At 40.9% G+C, this 15,329-nt stretch overlaps 3 protein-coding genes across 7 annotated transcripts; 2 read left to right on the forward strand and 1 right to left on the reverse strand.

The window, feature by feature from the left end:
- Positions 1–620: 620 nt before the first annotated feature.
- ctns (cystinosin, lysosomal cystine transporter) lies at positions 621–7,648 on the reverse strand. Of its 5 annotated transcripts, none has more exons than XM_020080490.2 (11): positions 7,487–7,648; positions 6,969–7,073; positions 6,645–6,723; positions 5,862–5,952; positions 5,563–5,666; positions 4,078–4,215; positions 3,276–3,375; positions 2,617–2,736; positions 1,949–2,119; positions 1,534–1,651; positions 621–1,054 (listed from the first exon to the last, which is right to left on the reverse strand). In XM_020080490.2, exons 2-11 carry the CDS (start codon positions 7,042–7,044, stop codon positions 909–911), a joined length of 1,143 nt encoding a protein of 380 aa, XP_019936049.1. In that variant the 5' UTR covers positions 7,045–7,073; positions 7,487–7,648; the 3' UTR covers positions 621–908. The 5 variants fall into 5 exon arrangements, with proteins under 5 accessions (XP_019936049.1, XP_069378866.1, XP_019936050.1 ...); XM_069522765.1 differs by having other exon boundaries at positions 6,969–7,069; positions 7,487–7,533; XM_020080491.2 differs by having other exon boundaries at positions 7,368–7,514.
- A 1,721-nt stretch (positions 7,649–9,369) lies between these two features.
- Positions 9,370–11,655, forward strand: mrpl55 (mitochondrial ribosomal protein L55). The gene is made up of 3 exons (XM_020080493.2): positions 9,370–9,622; positions 9,838–10,027; positions 11,012–11,655. The coding sequence occupies exons 1-3, from the start codon at positions 9,585–9,587 to the stop codon at positions 11,159–11,161; spliced, it is 378 nt and encodes a 125-aa protein (XP_019936052.1). The 5' UTR covers positions 9,370–9,584; the 3' UTR covers positions 11,162–11,655.
- Positions 11,656–12,169: 514 nt separating this feature from the next.
- ndufa11 (NADH:ubiquinone oxidoreductase subunit A11) lies at positions 12,170–14,926 on the forward strand. Its single transcript, XM_020080748.2, has 4 exons — positions 12,170–12,327; positions 13,552–13,644; positions 14,210–14,332; positions 14,733–14,926. The coding sequence occupies exons 1-4, from the start codon at positions 12,249–12,251 to the stop codon at positions 14,843–14,845; spliced, it is 408 nt and encodes a 135-aa protein (XP_019936307.1). The 5' UTR covers positions 12,170–12,248; the 3' UTR covers positions 14,846–14,926.
- Positions 14,927–15,329: the final 403 nt, after the last annotated feature.

Here is a 15,329-nt window from a genome sequence, read left to right on the forward strand (position 1 = left end):
ACATACACACTCATAACTACTGTACATTCTGATGACAGCTCGATTCTGATGGAGATCTGACCTTAGGGAGCATCCGTCAGGGCTGTCCAGCCTCTCCATCTTTATTCTCTTGACAACTTATCACCAATCTCATTAAAAATAGCAAACTAAACTGAACATCTGTTGAAGATCAATATTATTAGTCAACTTGTGTGAATGCCAGTCAGTGCTCATTGTTAACAAAGTGATTGAGTCGCTTCTGGTCTTTGAACCTGAATAAATAACTTTTTCCTTTTGTAACACACCTCATGTCTATAATGTCCCAGTCAAAGAAAATGTTTCTCTATGGTCATCACCATCATGAACAAACATGATGCTCTAAAAACTAAAGCTAAATTATTGATGGGATGAGGAAAAATCTAAGATCATTGGTAATAAAATCATTTTACAGAGCTGTTTTCATTTAGCCCCAGAGCCTGGATTAATGTGATCAGTATCAGTTCACCTGCTGTCAAAATAGCCGCAGTCATCGTGGAGAGACATTAGCATCCTCCTAACTAAAAATGGGATTGTTGTTGTGGCAGTGGGCTGTAATTCAGTCAGTACAATCAGACCTTTAACAAACACTGACAACTGTCAGCTCACATGTGATTGAATTTAATAAAAGTGGAACATTAATCAATTTTTCAAACAAAATATTCATACAGTGGTAAAAAAATACAAGTGAAGATCCTGAGATATCTTGCAGGTCAGCGCTGCTTCTCTGCAGCTACATATCTAAGTTGAAAACCACCACCACTTCTCTCCGGTGACTTGAATCATCTGGTGGTTGATCAGGCGTGCTAATTCTTAGTGACCGACAAAAACCGGTCCTGTGCTCCCTTGTGATTCCGTTTGCAAGCAGTCTGTCCATCAGCAGTGAGTCAGCATCAGTCTGCTTGCTCTGGGACAACCTCGTACTGCGGTTGCTGTCTGTAGAGACAGTAGTGCTGAGCCATGAAAAGGATGTCAAACACCACGGAGAACAAGCCCAGACCAAACTTTGTAGGATCGCCAAATATCAGCATCCACTCATCTGAGGAGAGACACAGTGCAGTCAGTCACAAGTTTGTGAGACAAGTGAGGGTGGATGTTTTATGAGCAGCATGTGGTAATTGTGCAATTCAGTGCTGAGGCTCTGAACAGCATTGTTGATCATTTTGAGCACCACTTTGATCTCACAGCAATTTTTTAACTGAACCAAATGTCACGGCAGTCATTCATATTCCCCTAACAACTGGTGGAGCAGACAGAAACGTAATGAGGTTTTCTACCTGAACTCACGGCTCACAGGGAGAGGGGGTCTAGAGCTAGTGCATGATCATTGCCCCACAGTTAGACACAGTTGCTGACTGCTGCAGTTGTTCACTCAATGACGTAGAAGAAAACATGTTCAACTCGGTCCACTACTGCCCGGTGGCACGTTGTCTCTCCCTAAATAACTGCTAGAGCTCTGGTCGCTTGTTTTTCAATTTCAGAGAGAGAGAGAGAGAGAGAGCATAAAACAGGACAAACCGTTGTTGTAAGACTGTAAAATCATCTGTAGAATACTGAGGGTTCCTCCAATGAAGTCCAACAGCACATTGCCAATACTCCACCCATCAGTGCTCTGTCTCCTGTAGTTCATGTATGCCTGCAAACACATCCACAAATCAGAGATAACTGCTGCGACGAACAAAATAATCACATTTACAACAACATGATACTGGACTGAGTTTTGTGGAGTAGCATAGGATGTGTTAAGATTTTACAAGAAACATGGAATCAATGACACTTAATAGCATTGTTTTTATCAGTGTATTTTCCTATACGCACGCACGCACGCACTTTGAGAATATTAGAATTTTTTTTACCAAATACACTTTTCTACAGCTTTTTATTTTCACTGTATTTCCTTCTTTGGGTCTCAGTGTGTATGAAAGCTGCTTACCTGAGGCACGTATTTGATCAGAGTGACTGCTAGTTTAATGTAGGAGAAATAGTAGAGGTAGTCCAGCCAGGTGATCTGTTTTGCTACACCTAGAAACAAGCTCACCAGAGCAAACGTCCAGGCAACTAGCAACAAACACCGGGCCGTCCAGGAGACCTTTTGACCCCCCCTCTGAAAGAGAGATGACACAGAGGATTACAGACATTTACACACATATGAAATCAACTACTGTAATCTGTAGTATGTTACTTTTTTCTAATATTTAATTGAAACGTTCTCAACACACTAATATTTCTAGAACAAAGGCCCACAGGGGAGAATTAAAACAGAGAGGTTTGAATGTCTGAACACTCCTCAGTGTTCCACTCAAGGTGTTTGTGTTCTTCACACATATTTCTCATTTGTTGCTTTGTTGATATTTCTTATGTCACAATGTTGTGTGTTAATCACACAATGGCTGTACACACCACACACACGTCTCCTGAATAGTGTATATTAGTATAGAGGGAAAACTGCTTCACTTCAAATACAAACAAAAAACTGTTCTAGTTTAAAAAAGCATCATTAAGCCATGGAGGAGCCATTTTTGATCCTCCATTGATTCTTCTTTGAGTCCCAAAATATGAAAGTTACATTTGTAAAACATCCACTCTTTCACAGTCGCTCACCTCATACAGGGCAGCCTGGCAAATATACACCAAACAAAGCAAGACAGCATGGAGACTGAAGAAGACGTCATTAGCATTGACAGGGTTAATTCCATTAGGGTTTTTCATCAGAAACTCTTCCTGAAGGGCAGACACACAGAAGTTTATCAGGGGATCATTCATCACTCAAAGACTGTGTCTCGAAACATAGGCAAGCTTCAGGTTCAGCTACTGCATGACAGCTCTAAACTCAACTCAAATATACAGAAACACTTTGTTTCACTCTGAAATGACTTGAGACTCAAACCCAAACAGAAACCTGAGAGTGAAATCCCCCCATCTGCATGCTGAAGTGTCCTTGCACAAGATGCTGAACCCCAAAGTGCACCTCAAATAAAAAAGTGCTGCTCATAGATGCACTGTATGAATGAATGGGTGAATGGTCAAAAAAACAACCTGTGCTGTAAAGCAGTTTGAGTGGTCATCAAGACTAGAAAAGCTCTATATAAGTACGGACCATTTACCATTAAGAAATGTGACAATGTATCAGATCAGTAAAACATAAACACGACTGAAATCACCTCTAAACAACGACATGTGCCATATGGCCAATGTGACCTTCACTGTTTTATAATTAGATGTGACATGCTGTTTACTGACGTAAAGTAGGGGTTGGATACCTTTATATATGGCACCCAGAACAGCCCTATGTTGAAGACACTGTAAGCGATGAAGCCTGTTAGGTTGAGAGCCAGGAAGTCAAAGTTGAGCCCTACAACACTTAAAACAGATATGTTTGAATTATTGGTCTGAGGCCATTTATTTTTCACAATATTTCAGACAGTTTCTTCATGTAAAGCCAAATCAGACATCATATGCTCCAAACACGAGTCAAATAAAAGGTGCAATGTTCTAAGTTGTCTACATGAAAATACCAAAAAATAAAAGCTGAAATTGTTAACTCTTGTGTCTCACTTGTCTTTTCAGCTCAAACACAAATCTCTAGAAGCATCCTTAGAGGCAATGTTTGAACAATCAAATACAAATGACATAAAATAGTCAAAAGTCTGAACAAAAAAAAAGATTCCTACGTGTTGAAAATGCTGACAGTTTGGAACATCTCAGCTTGATTCTCACATGTCACCTCTCACTCCTTGTTAATTCCTGTCTGTTTATAAACTAAACCATATGACAAATAGAGAATGTGTGTGTGAATGGGTGAATGGCAAAACTGTGCTGTGAACCACTTTGAGTGGTCATCAAGACTAGAAAGTCTCTATATAAATACAGACCATTTACCATTTATAGACACACAGCATTAAATGATCTGTTTCACCTGAAGTCTGTTGAAGCATGACTCAGTTTGAGTGCATGCATACTGTACAGTATCTGATGCTACATAACCAAAGATTCTGATGCAAAAATCAAGCAGTACAAGAAAATACATATATCTCCACAGAGAAAATATTTAAGAAAAGCTACCTTTTTCTCTTCCAGTTTTCCCACGCTTGTGGATAGAAGGACACCGACCAGGCCAGGAAGTAAATCCAGCCAATAACCTGACTGATTACCAACAGGATGTTGCTACGGATGACCATAAAACGGATCCTGACCGACAAGCTGAAGGAGAGAGAGTCAGGCTTACACACAAAGAAACAAGACTGTAGAAATATACCATGATAGTATTATTATTATGTTAAACAGGCCATACATAGTCATAGAATCTCAGCACGCAGTAGACAAAACGCATGGGTCATAGAAACCCCCCCACACCCAGGTGTTCTGGTAGATCCCTGCCTCTCACTGAGCACAACCATCATCGTTGACCCTGGTCAAGCCTATAATGAGCCATTCAGTCCATGTTCACTGATTCTAGATGTATTCATGTAACAAGCACTGTCTGATTTGTGCTCATCGCATACTGTGTCTAAGACATGATGTAAAGAAGTGTCTTAATCTCATTAATGCTGAACACACAACTGAAACGCTTGGAGAGTCTTCTGAATTGGAGGCTGCCCACCTCTGCAGTCCCACACACAGTGACATATGAAAGCGGGCATGTCTTTGGTGGGGACAAATAAGTAATGACCTCATCTTGTCACTGCCATCTTACTTTAATATTTTGTTAACTGTAAGACGAGTGGACAAGACAAACCTCTATTTCTCCATTGTACTCTGTGGACAGAGTGACTCATGTTGAACTGAGGCTGGGAGAGTGGACTGACAGGAATTGTTAAAAAAGAGGGAAGTATAAGAATAGGTTGACATATTTTTTTAAGTTCCTTTTCAATAAAATAATATTCACAAGGCCATTGTGCTGCTATAATTGTTCCTTGTTGCAGAGGCAGGGACTTTTCTATTGAAAACACTAAGTCTGGACAAGATCCACTGACTGTGTAGCACAGTGCTGAGGGCTCATATTTCTCTTCAAACAAATTAGACAGTGGATCATGATGATGGATTATGATGGTGTTTCTTCATCGTGATGGCTGTTGATCATGGACTATGGTTACAACAAGACTGCTTGATATACAATATATTTACTCAGATATTCTGCCTATACTGACAATAACTCCTCAATTAATTTACCTTCCATCATGCTACAAACTGTTTACTCTAATCAATGCTGTTATTACTCTTATTTTTCTTTGTCTCCATTACACGTGGCATCTATTTCACTTCTGTCCGTCCTGGGAGAGGGATCCCTCACATGTGGCTCTCTCTGAGGTTTCTACGTAATTTTTTGTCTCTGTTAAAAGGTTTTTTTTTTACTTTTTCCTTACTCTTGTTGATGGTTAAGGGCAGAGGATGTCACACCTTGTTAAAGCCCTATGAGACAAATTGTGATTTGTGAATATGGGCTGTACAAATAAAATTTGATTGATTGATTGATTGAGATCAAATTTGGATGTGAACCTATCCCAGCAGACTTGTGTCAGTGCATGCTGTTGCTGTGCTGATACCCACCTGTTGAAGTCAGTGTTGTTGCTAAGCAGGTGTGTGGTCACCTGACCGACATCACGGGCTGTCACATTGAAATTGACAGAGGTTGCTTCAAGTGGCAGGAACACCTAAACAAGAACAACAACAACAACATGAGCGGGTGATGTGATATTTTTGTCGACCCTCTTGAATTAAAGCTGAAAAGTTATACGTTAATCACATCTTGATTGCTTGATTTCAAATCCATTGTGGTTGTGTACAGAGGCAATTGTGTCATTGTCCAAATACATATGAACCAGTCTGTGTTTGGCGTGACACGTTACCTGCTCAGGCACTGTGATTACAGATGTGTAGTTGGACTTGGAGCTGTAGGTGACATTTAACTGAATCACAGCTGACTGGTTGACAGGGGAACTGGAGACAGACACAAACATTCAGTCAGAACAACACTGATCCTGACGGCTGCTTTTACAAGAACAGGAATTACCAGGATTTGGATTTGGCCTCTCTAACTTGATTCTGCTGTGTCAACACTGTGGTACTGTGTAAAGTGTGGGTGTTTACTTACAGGTTATTTGGCCTGCTTTCATTTAAGAATCAAGGGCTGAAAACACAGCTGAAAAACAGCCGTCTTAGATGTTTTCAGTTTAAGCTACCATAGCACCACTACAGAGTGTGCTTTTTCACCAACACAGTCTACTTTCATTTGACGGCAGAGGTTTCTGTTACACACAGCATCTAATAGACATTTGTCCATCCGGCGAGAGAGATCCTCACATGTGATCCTCTCTGAGGTTTGTACCTTTTTTTTTTAAAGGGGTTCAGGGGAGAGGATGTCCTGTCACACCTTGTCATGCCCAATGACTTTAACTGTTGTGTCAATACAACTGATGTCTGTAGGATGTTGAAAGGCTTAGAGGAGACTATGCCAGGCTACACAAACTGCAAATAACTAAAAGGTAAAGAAAATTGTTTAAGAAGATAAAGAAATAGTTTCCCGGTCTCTTGTGTCCCCCAAAAGAATAATGACTAGATCCAAGTAGTAACCTCAGTACAAGGATTTAAGCCCCAGTCTACTGTGAATACAACTTCTTTAGACTGATTACCTGGAAGTAATGGTGATGTTAGCTGCAGAGTGTTCCTCAAGTGTGATGGCAGCAGGAGCAAACAAATACACTCTGCAGTCTGTCGGACAAACAAGGACATTTAAAAAAAGCTATCAATCCAAGATGCTCACAAAAAAGTCTCCTGGTTGTAGTATGAACGGCATGATCATAAAGCATTATGAATCAATTAGTAAATAATTACTATAAAGCTGTTCACGTCATCGTGATCATCACGAGGTCACTACATACTTAAATGGTGACTGAACATGACTCATTGAAACTTTTACAGTGAAGACATGAGACATTAAGAAGAGATGTCTTCACCAGAGATGTTGGGCAGTGTCCACAGGAGCAGCAGCTGGACAGATAACCACGTCTTGGCCAAGCCCAGACCAACCATCTCTGCAAAATAATGGATTTGCTGCCTGCCTGAAAAACAAAAGACACACAACGCATCTCAGGACTCACATACAGTCAACTCTTAAACACTCGTAGATGAGAAAATGCAGGAGGAATGTGGTGCACATCAAACTATGAGCAAAAACTAAAAGTGAGTGGGATTTCACCATCTGATTTCACACATACAAATGCGATGCTAAGACCCAAAGCCTTTTTTGCTATGTGTTGTCGAAACGTGATTTTTGACACGACAGAAAACCTTTCCTCGGGAGGTGATCCCATTCTGTGGTGAACAACAAGTTTAGGTTTGACAACACCACTCACACTGAATGTCCTTAGCTCGTTGTCTCCTCCGCTGACACGGGGGAAACACAAGCCGTCAGGAGAACTGCGAGACAAGTGATCGCAGGTGGATCTGAGCAAGAAACAATAATCAAACTTACTGCAGCTGTGTTGTTCCACTACTTCCGCATTGGTCACGAGACAAACCTCGTCTTGTTTGGATGAGACCTCTTTATATACAGTCTGTGGGTGAGACAGACTAGACGCTTCAATGGCGTAACACTGCCCTCTACTGTCAGTTAGTAAAGGTCCTTTAACAGCCATTTATAGTTTTTGTACAGATATTCCACTGATATCATCCAGTTGAACCAGACCCCCCTAAATTTGAAGTGCGCCTGTATTTAGACCTTCTATGGTTCATTGTGAAACATAGACTGCAAATAGAAAGTGACATGCTCTGTTACAAGTCTGTCTGTCCTGTCCCACCACATGTGGCCCTCTCTGAGGGTTCTCCCTGTTAATAGGGTTTGTTGGTAGTTTTTTCTTTCTCCTGCTGAGGGTTAAGAGCAAAGGGTGTTGAAAGTGCTTTGCCACTCACCCATTCACCCACACATTCATAAAGTGCATCTATTAGCAGCACTTTCTGTTCCATGAGGGGCAATTCGGGGTTCTGGCCCAAGGACACGTCGCCATGCAGATGGGGAAGACTGGGGATCGAACTGCCGACCTTCTGGTTGGAAAACCGCTCTTGGGATATCACCATACCCTCACCGGTTGGAGGATGCATCATTTACACCCAAACCAAAAATAGTCCTCATTCAGCATTACTACAGCAAAGTGTGACACATATACAAAAATAAAAGAAATCAGGAAGGGGGTGTTTGGTTCCAGCATCTCAGAAGTGGGCCAGTAAAAAGTTCTGTTTTCATCAATATCTATAGGTGATGGACAAAAACTCAAAGAAGCTCACTGGTACCGAGGAGGATTTGTAGCTTTGCAGTTTATCAGGTTACCTTGGACATCAACATGGATAAACCTGAGCACGTTCCAGAGCAGAACAGAAATACAGCCTTTAATACATCCTCTCTTATGCTCAGGTGGCTCTGAAAATTCCCCAGCTCTTTTTTTTATGAAAAATGCTGATCGAATCAATGACCATGTTTTCCATTCTTTGAACATATTGTTGTCATGTCTGCCTTTGCCACCTGTTACCAGGTTCTAATAGTGTTCTGCTGACTTCATCGCATTAACTGATGTTAAAGTGGTGTTTGCCTGTACTTCCATAGTCCTTGCCAGTGTCCCTGACCTGTGGCCTCAGCCAGCGGACCTACAATCTCTGCTATTGCCTCTATAGTCTCTATGTTGCTATCACCAGTAGTAGTAGTCCACATATATATGTAGTTTTTAAAACAGAGTAAATAAATCCTACAAGATCTGATTATGCTTTAAGATTAGAATTCACCACATCAGAAGCAAATACTTCACAGCTCGGTATCTAAAAGACAATCAATTAAATCAACTTAACATTATCTCTGACAACAGTCACAGGAGCTGGCGCCATTTGTCATCACTTGTCGCATCAGCAACAAAAAATGTTAATAATCACAACTAATGAAATTCAACATCTTCAGTTAGAATATTAACAGTTCATGAGATGATTATCGCAAGTTAAGTATATAGTTAACTAATACAGGACATTTGTGAATATTTGAAACTATTGTGCAAATGTTTCTGTCTTTTTGAATTGCCCTCCGGGGATTAATAAAGTATTTCTGATCTTCTGATTTAGTGTCAAAAGGCACGTAAGCAATGAGGGTCCATGCTGGTTTGAACTTACCAATAAGCACTGAAGTCAGACACAGTCAAACTGTCCATTTCAGGAATGTCAAATGTGGCTAAAACAATGAATTAACTTCAGGGCTGAAAATGTTTGTTTAAAAATAACAACACATTTTTTTATGGTTAAATGATATGGAGCCGTTTGTCTGACTCACACTCCAACACGGTAGGTGGCGGTAATGCGCCTTAACGTTGGTTGCCACCTGATAAAACTCCGACCAAAGACAAGAAAGAAGACCATCAAGCGCTTCTGGTGCCCACACGGTAATGATTGTCGGAACCATCCTGCGCTGTGCTTAGTTTCAGTGGGACACTAACTGAGTGAACTCCAGAGGTTCGACCTTTGAAGTGCTTCCTGCCTGGCTGTGTGCTTCCCCTCCAGCAGCGGACCTCAGAGGCTGCGTCCTCAGGGCTGTCAACATGTTCCTGTCGAGGCTGTGCTCTCCTCTGTTACCGCGGTAAGAGCTCCACACATGCTTCTTTACCCGTGTTCGAACAACGACACGGAGAGGAATACCGTATAATGTAAAATCACTTGTGACATACCACACAGTAGCTAACATACAACAAGGCTAACGGAGATATATGCTAGATAACATCGTTCTCTCTCTCTCTCTCTCTCTCTCTCTCTCTCTCTGTCTCTCTCTGTGTGTGTGTGTGCGTGCACTCACAGGTGTGTTCGCCCCGTGGTCACGCGGACAGTGTCACCCTTCCACACCCACACAGCTCAGCTGGACTCGAACAGGACGTCAGTGGTGCGCTGTGGTCGGCAGAAGTATGAGAGGCTGTACCCGGTGATGCTGGTCCGTCCGGATGGCTCTACAGTGAACATCAGATACAAAGAGCCCAGACGCATCCTCATGGTTAGTGTTGGTCCTCACCTCCACCCTCTCTTTACAGCGCTCCATGAAACCACATTTGGCTTGGGAACCGGAGGGTGGCCGGTTCAAGCCCAGCGTGGACCATGGGTATGGAAGGTGGACAGGTAGCTGGAGAGGTGACCGTTCACCTCCTGGGCACTGCTGAGGTGCCCTTGAGCAAGGCACCATGCCCCCCAATTGCTCACGGGGTGCTTCTCCTGGCGCTGCCCATCACTCTACTCTACTCTACAATCTCTCTCCAAAAAAATGTGCATGTGCATGTCTTTGAGCCCTCTGTGTGTGGGGTTGTGGGTTTGAACTGCATGTAAAATGAGTGTAAAAAGAATTTCAGTTAAAGTTTAATCATAAGCATGCACTCATATCTATGTGTGGAGGGGGTACCAAAGTGAAACTAAACATAAAATAATTGAATACTAGACCACCAATAATAATACAACATTTTCTGTCGTGTGTTGAACCTTCCTGCTCCAGTGGCGGATCTCCTGTTGTGTTCTCACACAGAGACTCCTTCGTTAGGGACATTTACGTTCACACCTTCACCTTCTCAGGAGAAATGTCAGAGGATCTCTGGAGTTCAGTGCATGTCTGAAAGCAGCTTATGTGAGAGACTGATGGAAGTTTTAGTGCCATTCTAGTTTAGTGAAGAAGTTAACAGATGTACAGAGATAAAGATACGCTGCAGCCGCTGTCTTAGAAAGTGCTATTCTTGTTCTTTTGAGTGTGTAAATTTGGTCTGGTTTTCAGCTACATCTTAAAACATGTTAAATATATGTTAAACACATTTATATTAGCTTCAGACTCAAACAGATAAAATAAAACAGGAATACAAAATTTTAAAAATATTTCTTGTCAAAAACTTGCACAACTCACACAGCAGTAACACACAATACCAAATTCATAAGCTCCTTGTCCATAAGGTTGTTGTTCATGTTTTGTAAATTGATTTGTGTCTCTGTGTTTTGAAAGATGCCAGTCTGTCTATCCACTCTGTCTGAAGAGGAGCGCCGAGCACGACAGAAAAAGAGGGACGTGAAGAAGGTGAAAAAGGAGACGCCAGTCCACTACGAAGACGATTTCGAAGCTGACAAATATAGCCATTTCTGGAAGAAGAAATGATCTTGTATACAGTGAAGCAAGGCAGAGGCAACAACCCTTAAAATCGGACTCTCCCTTGAAGATTCCATGTGTCTGTATGCTGTGTGTTAAATTTGGTCATTTTCACTCCAGTTCAGGGATTCCTGCAGAAGATTCCAACAGGGTAATGAAACCCAGTGTAATGACATTTTATATGGCAGGATAAACTCTGCTCTTGAGTTTTACTGTGACTCTGGATTTCTTCTAAGAAATATAAAACAACTTATTGAAGCTGAAAACTCCATCAATAATAAGTTAATAAATAATTTCAAGGCTGATTATCCATGTGATACATTTTCATCAAATGGACAAACTTGTTGGAAAATGTTTGTGGGCCTGCTCGTGGCCTGGTCAGGCCTACACAACTTGCGGCCCTTCTGAATTTTCCTATTGCCTGCAGGACTCTGTGCAAATCAGGCTAATATCTATGTGTGATATAATAAAAACTAAGGTCTGTCTCCCTGCAGCCAAATCCACTCCATGATTTTCTCCTCTTCCTGTGGCTACATATTTGTGCATACATACACTCAGACATGGTGTGATCAGAACAAACACTGTGCTGTTTAAGTTACTAGTAAATATTTTAAAAAAAAGCTGAAACAAAAGCTGCCTGTAGTCTGAATGATGATGTAGATACTGAGCTTGTCACCTTCCACTCAAACATTCTGGTTACACTGACTTAACAGATTTCATTGGTTGTGGAGGATCTCTGTACCTTCCTGGTGTAATTATGCACATACATACTGAAACAGGAAACATTTACTTGAAAGTATCATCCATTAGAAGTCAGAGCATCACTGTATTACACACATGGCAAAGGCACAAACCAGTATTAGGTAAACTTGGCTATTTTTAATGCATATAACACTTGGAAAAAACGTATTGACCAAAGGAAGCAGAACAAGTAATGTCAGAAAGTCATTGAACTAACTGGCTTTATTCAACTCTTACTACTCCATCCAGTAGGTGGCGGTAATACAACATAAACCGGGCTGCCAGCCGACCAAAGCATACGAGGAGAGTATTTCTCGCGACACTTCCGGAAGTGTGTGTCCTTGCTAAAGCAGAAATGGGCTACTGGGACGTACCAGAGGGCACAGACTGCGTCGAAAAAACATGGATAGTCACCAAACTGGGCGCAGCTCTGGGTAAATATATCAGTACTAATCAACAGCAGTGTTGTGCCGTGCAGGTTGTAGATGTAGACGGTCGTGTCGGGCCGTGAATGCAAAGTGTTGAACTAGCGTCCATGCTAACTGAACTAGCAGGTTAGCCTGGTACTGGTTTTGAAGCTGCTTTCAGATCATAACACAGACTCTGAGCTAAACACATGCTATGTTTTATTTGACTTCTGTCATTGTTTTGAGCCACTATCAGCCAATGTACCCCCCTCACCTGTAATACATGTGGAGTTAACAGTGGGCAAACACTAACGTTGGTGTCAGATGATAAACGATGGTTTCACTGAACGAATTTAATGTTAATTGTCATCAAAACTCAGATAGTCCTAATCAGAGTTGTCAACATGTGACTGTGTTTTCAAATGACTGGACCCAGTTTTGCACAGTCTCTGGGTAGAGTTGAACCTCTTTGTTATGGCGTGAGAGCATAGTTATAGTGTTTGTCTGTAATATGTGAAATACTTAATTCATTATTCCATGTCAATAATATCAGTTTTCATCTCACAAACATTCGTGAATACATTCAATACATCATTTGGTTCAGGTCCTGTTTACATTTTATTCATATCAAACAATATCATGAGTGAATTTACAATCTGTGCAGCACATGACGCCCTGGCGATAATGGAAAAAGTCCCTTTTCCATGATGGACAGACCGTACCTGAAATGTGCACACAATATAACAACAGAGTAGGTTTAGAGTATCACATACCTATAGTATACACACATACTCACCTAGAGCTGTAATATGCAATGTATTAATGTGTTATATGTGTGCATGTGACATTCAATGTACAGGTAGGTTAAATGTATGTTGCACTAAATCAGGTGTAGTATACTAACAATTTGAATGCCGCATCTGAATGAAAGGACCACTGTCTCTATTGTGAGTCTATGTAAATTGTTAGGCTGCACTCAGGTTTGGTCAGATTTTATGCCTGTTTTATATTTCTGCATATAACTGATAAAGAGCTTACACAAGTGGCCTACACCATTCCAACAGTTATATTTGTGTGCAGTTGTGTGATCTGATTAGTAAGACTGAGTCTGACTAAGAATCCAGCAGTCTGTCACAGACTCTGTTCAGTGTGATGCTTTCTACATGAGTATAGCTTCCATAGTCAGCTGTGTGACCTATTGTTGATTTTAACTTTGTTAATATGTGTTTGTCTTTGTGTGTTCTTCTCCAGGCCTGGTTGGTTCAGCCTATCAAATAGTGGCGCTCCAGCCTGATTCTGCGTTGGCAACAGTGCAGAGGGCGGCCAGCACAACTGTCAGCATGGGTACATTTTGTTATTATATATGTCAAGTTAAGAGCTGTGTGGTGTTAAGTGTCATGTTTTTGATCATACAGTAAAAGAGGTCCAGTTCCACTGGAGAAATTCATGAAAATGACAGACAGTGACAGTAATGTTAGACATCGTGCTCCTGAGCTGTGAACTCAGCACTAACAAACTCAGAGTTTTCTTTATTCCACTTGTTTTATTGTTATTTCTGTTCTGGAGTTCAGCACACTTAATTCAAAATTAAATAATAACCAAGGTTATACACTTATCTTTAAATGTTCATTTGAGCTGTATATGAAGAGTGTAAAAATTAAGAAAAAGAAGAAACTCAGGTTAGAAATTGTTTGCAAAGACTTGATGTGTCTGACATCAGCACATGATTTGTTCTGTAACTGCTACTACTATGGATTGAAAACAAGGGACTTTTATTATTCATATGCACTTGCTGCATTGTCCTAAAATGAAAGCTGGAAGGAGGCACTTGAACCTCATTGTTTGATATTACATGTATATGCATCAAACTGTAAAATGCTTACATGGGTGTCTGTCTGTATTCCATCAGCCACCATGGGGGCTATTTTTGGTATGGCGACATGTCTCACTGCTCAGGCCCGTGAAGCTCCAGATGACCCACTGAATTACTTTATTGGGGGCTGCACCTCTGGAATCTTCCTGGGAGTCAGAAGTAAGTATCTGTTCTGGCAGCGAGGAATTCACACACCTCACATCATGTCCATACACATTGATGTCAACGGAGTGATGGAATTGAATGAGGGTCAGAGTTTAATGAGCCTCATTTCCATTTCGTGTCCACCCAATCTGTGTCTTTGAAACCAAAATGTCTGTTTTGTTTAAGAAATGTTTCAACACACCAGCTAACAATAAAATATGTAACCAAATTGACCATTTAGACACAAAAGAGTTGATTATGTTTTTATTAGTACTGGTTATTATGGTTTTGTTTGAATCTATTTCATCTTTTTCCTAAATTAATCCATATTGTGTGTGTGTGTGTGTGTGTGTGTGTGTGTGTGTGTGTGTGTGTGTGTGTGTGTGTGTGTGTGTGTGTGTGTGTGTGTGTCCAGCCCACAGTGCTGTGACGGGTACATCAGCTTGTCTTTGTCTGGGAACACTGGCCTTCTTCACTAAAGTCAGCAAGGTGGAGGGATGGAGGATTGTTGGACCACCCAAACTGTGAGGAGGAAGATAACTGTAAAATAACGTGTATGCTGTAAAAAGAGTTCATGAAATAAAGTTATTATGAAAAAGATAAAATAAACTGAATCCGTGCACTTGATTTCATCTCAGTTGTTGATAAAAATACTGTATTAATCCCAGGAGTGTCACAGTTTGGGGGGGTTAAATAATTTGGGGATGTTGAGAAATCTACAAATTTACTATAAAATAGCTGTTTGGATTTAAGTGTTTATGCCTTTACAAATCTTGTATTATTTATCATATATGCCTACAGGTTCATCAGTTTTATCCTGGTTATGATTAGGCTTTTGGTTATTATTCTTATCCTGGTTTCAGCACCCTGGATAAGATTTCCAGATTTGAGAAACCTGGATATACCACCTGGTGTGCTCCACCAGGTAACAGCATACTAAAAAAACACCTTATTCGTGTTCCTGAGCATTGTTTATTGCTACATAGTGGAAGAGATAGTAATAACAACACTA

The sequence above is a fragment of the Paralichthys olivaceus genome, chromosome 3, assembly GCF_024713975.1.
Source record: "Paralichthys olivaceus isolate ysfri-2021 chromosome 3, ASM2471397v2, whole genome shotgun sequence".
Taxonomy (NCBI): Eukaryota; Metazoa; Chordata; class Actinopteri; order Pleuronectiformes; family Paralichthyidae; genus Paralichthys; species Paralichthys olivaceus.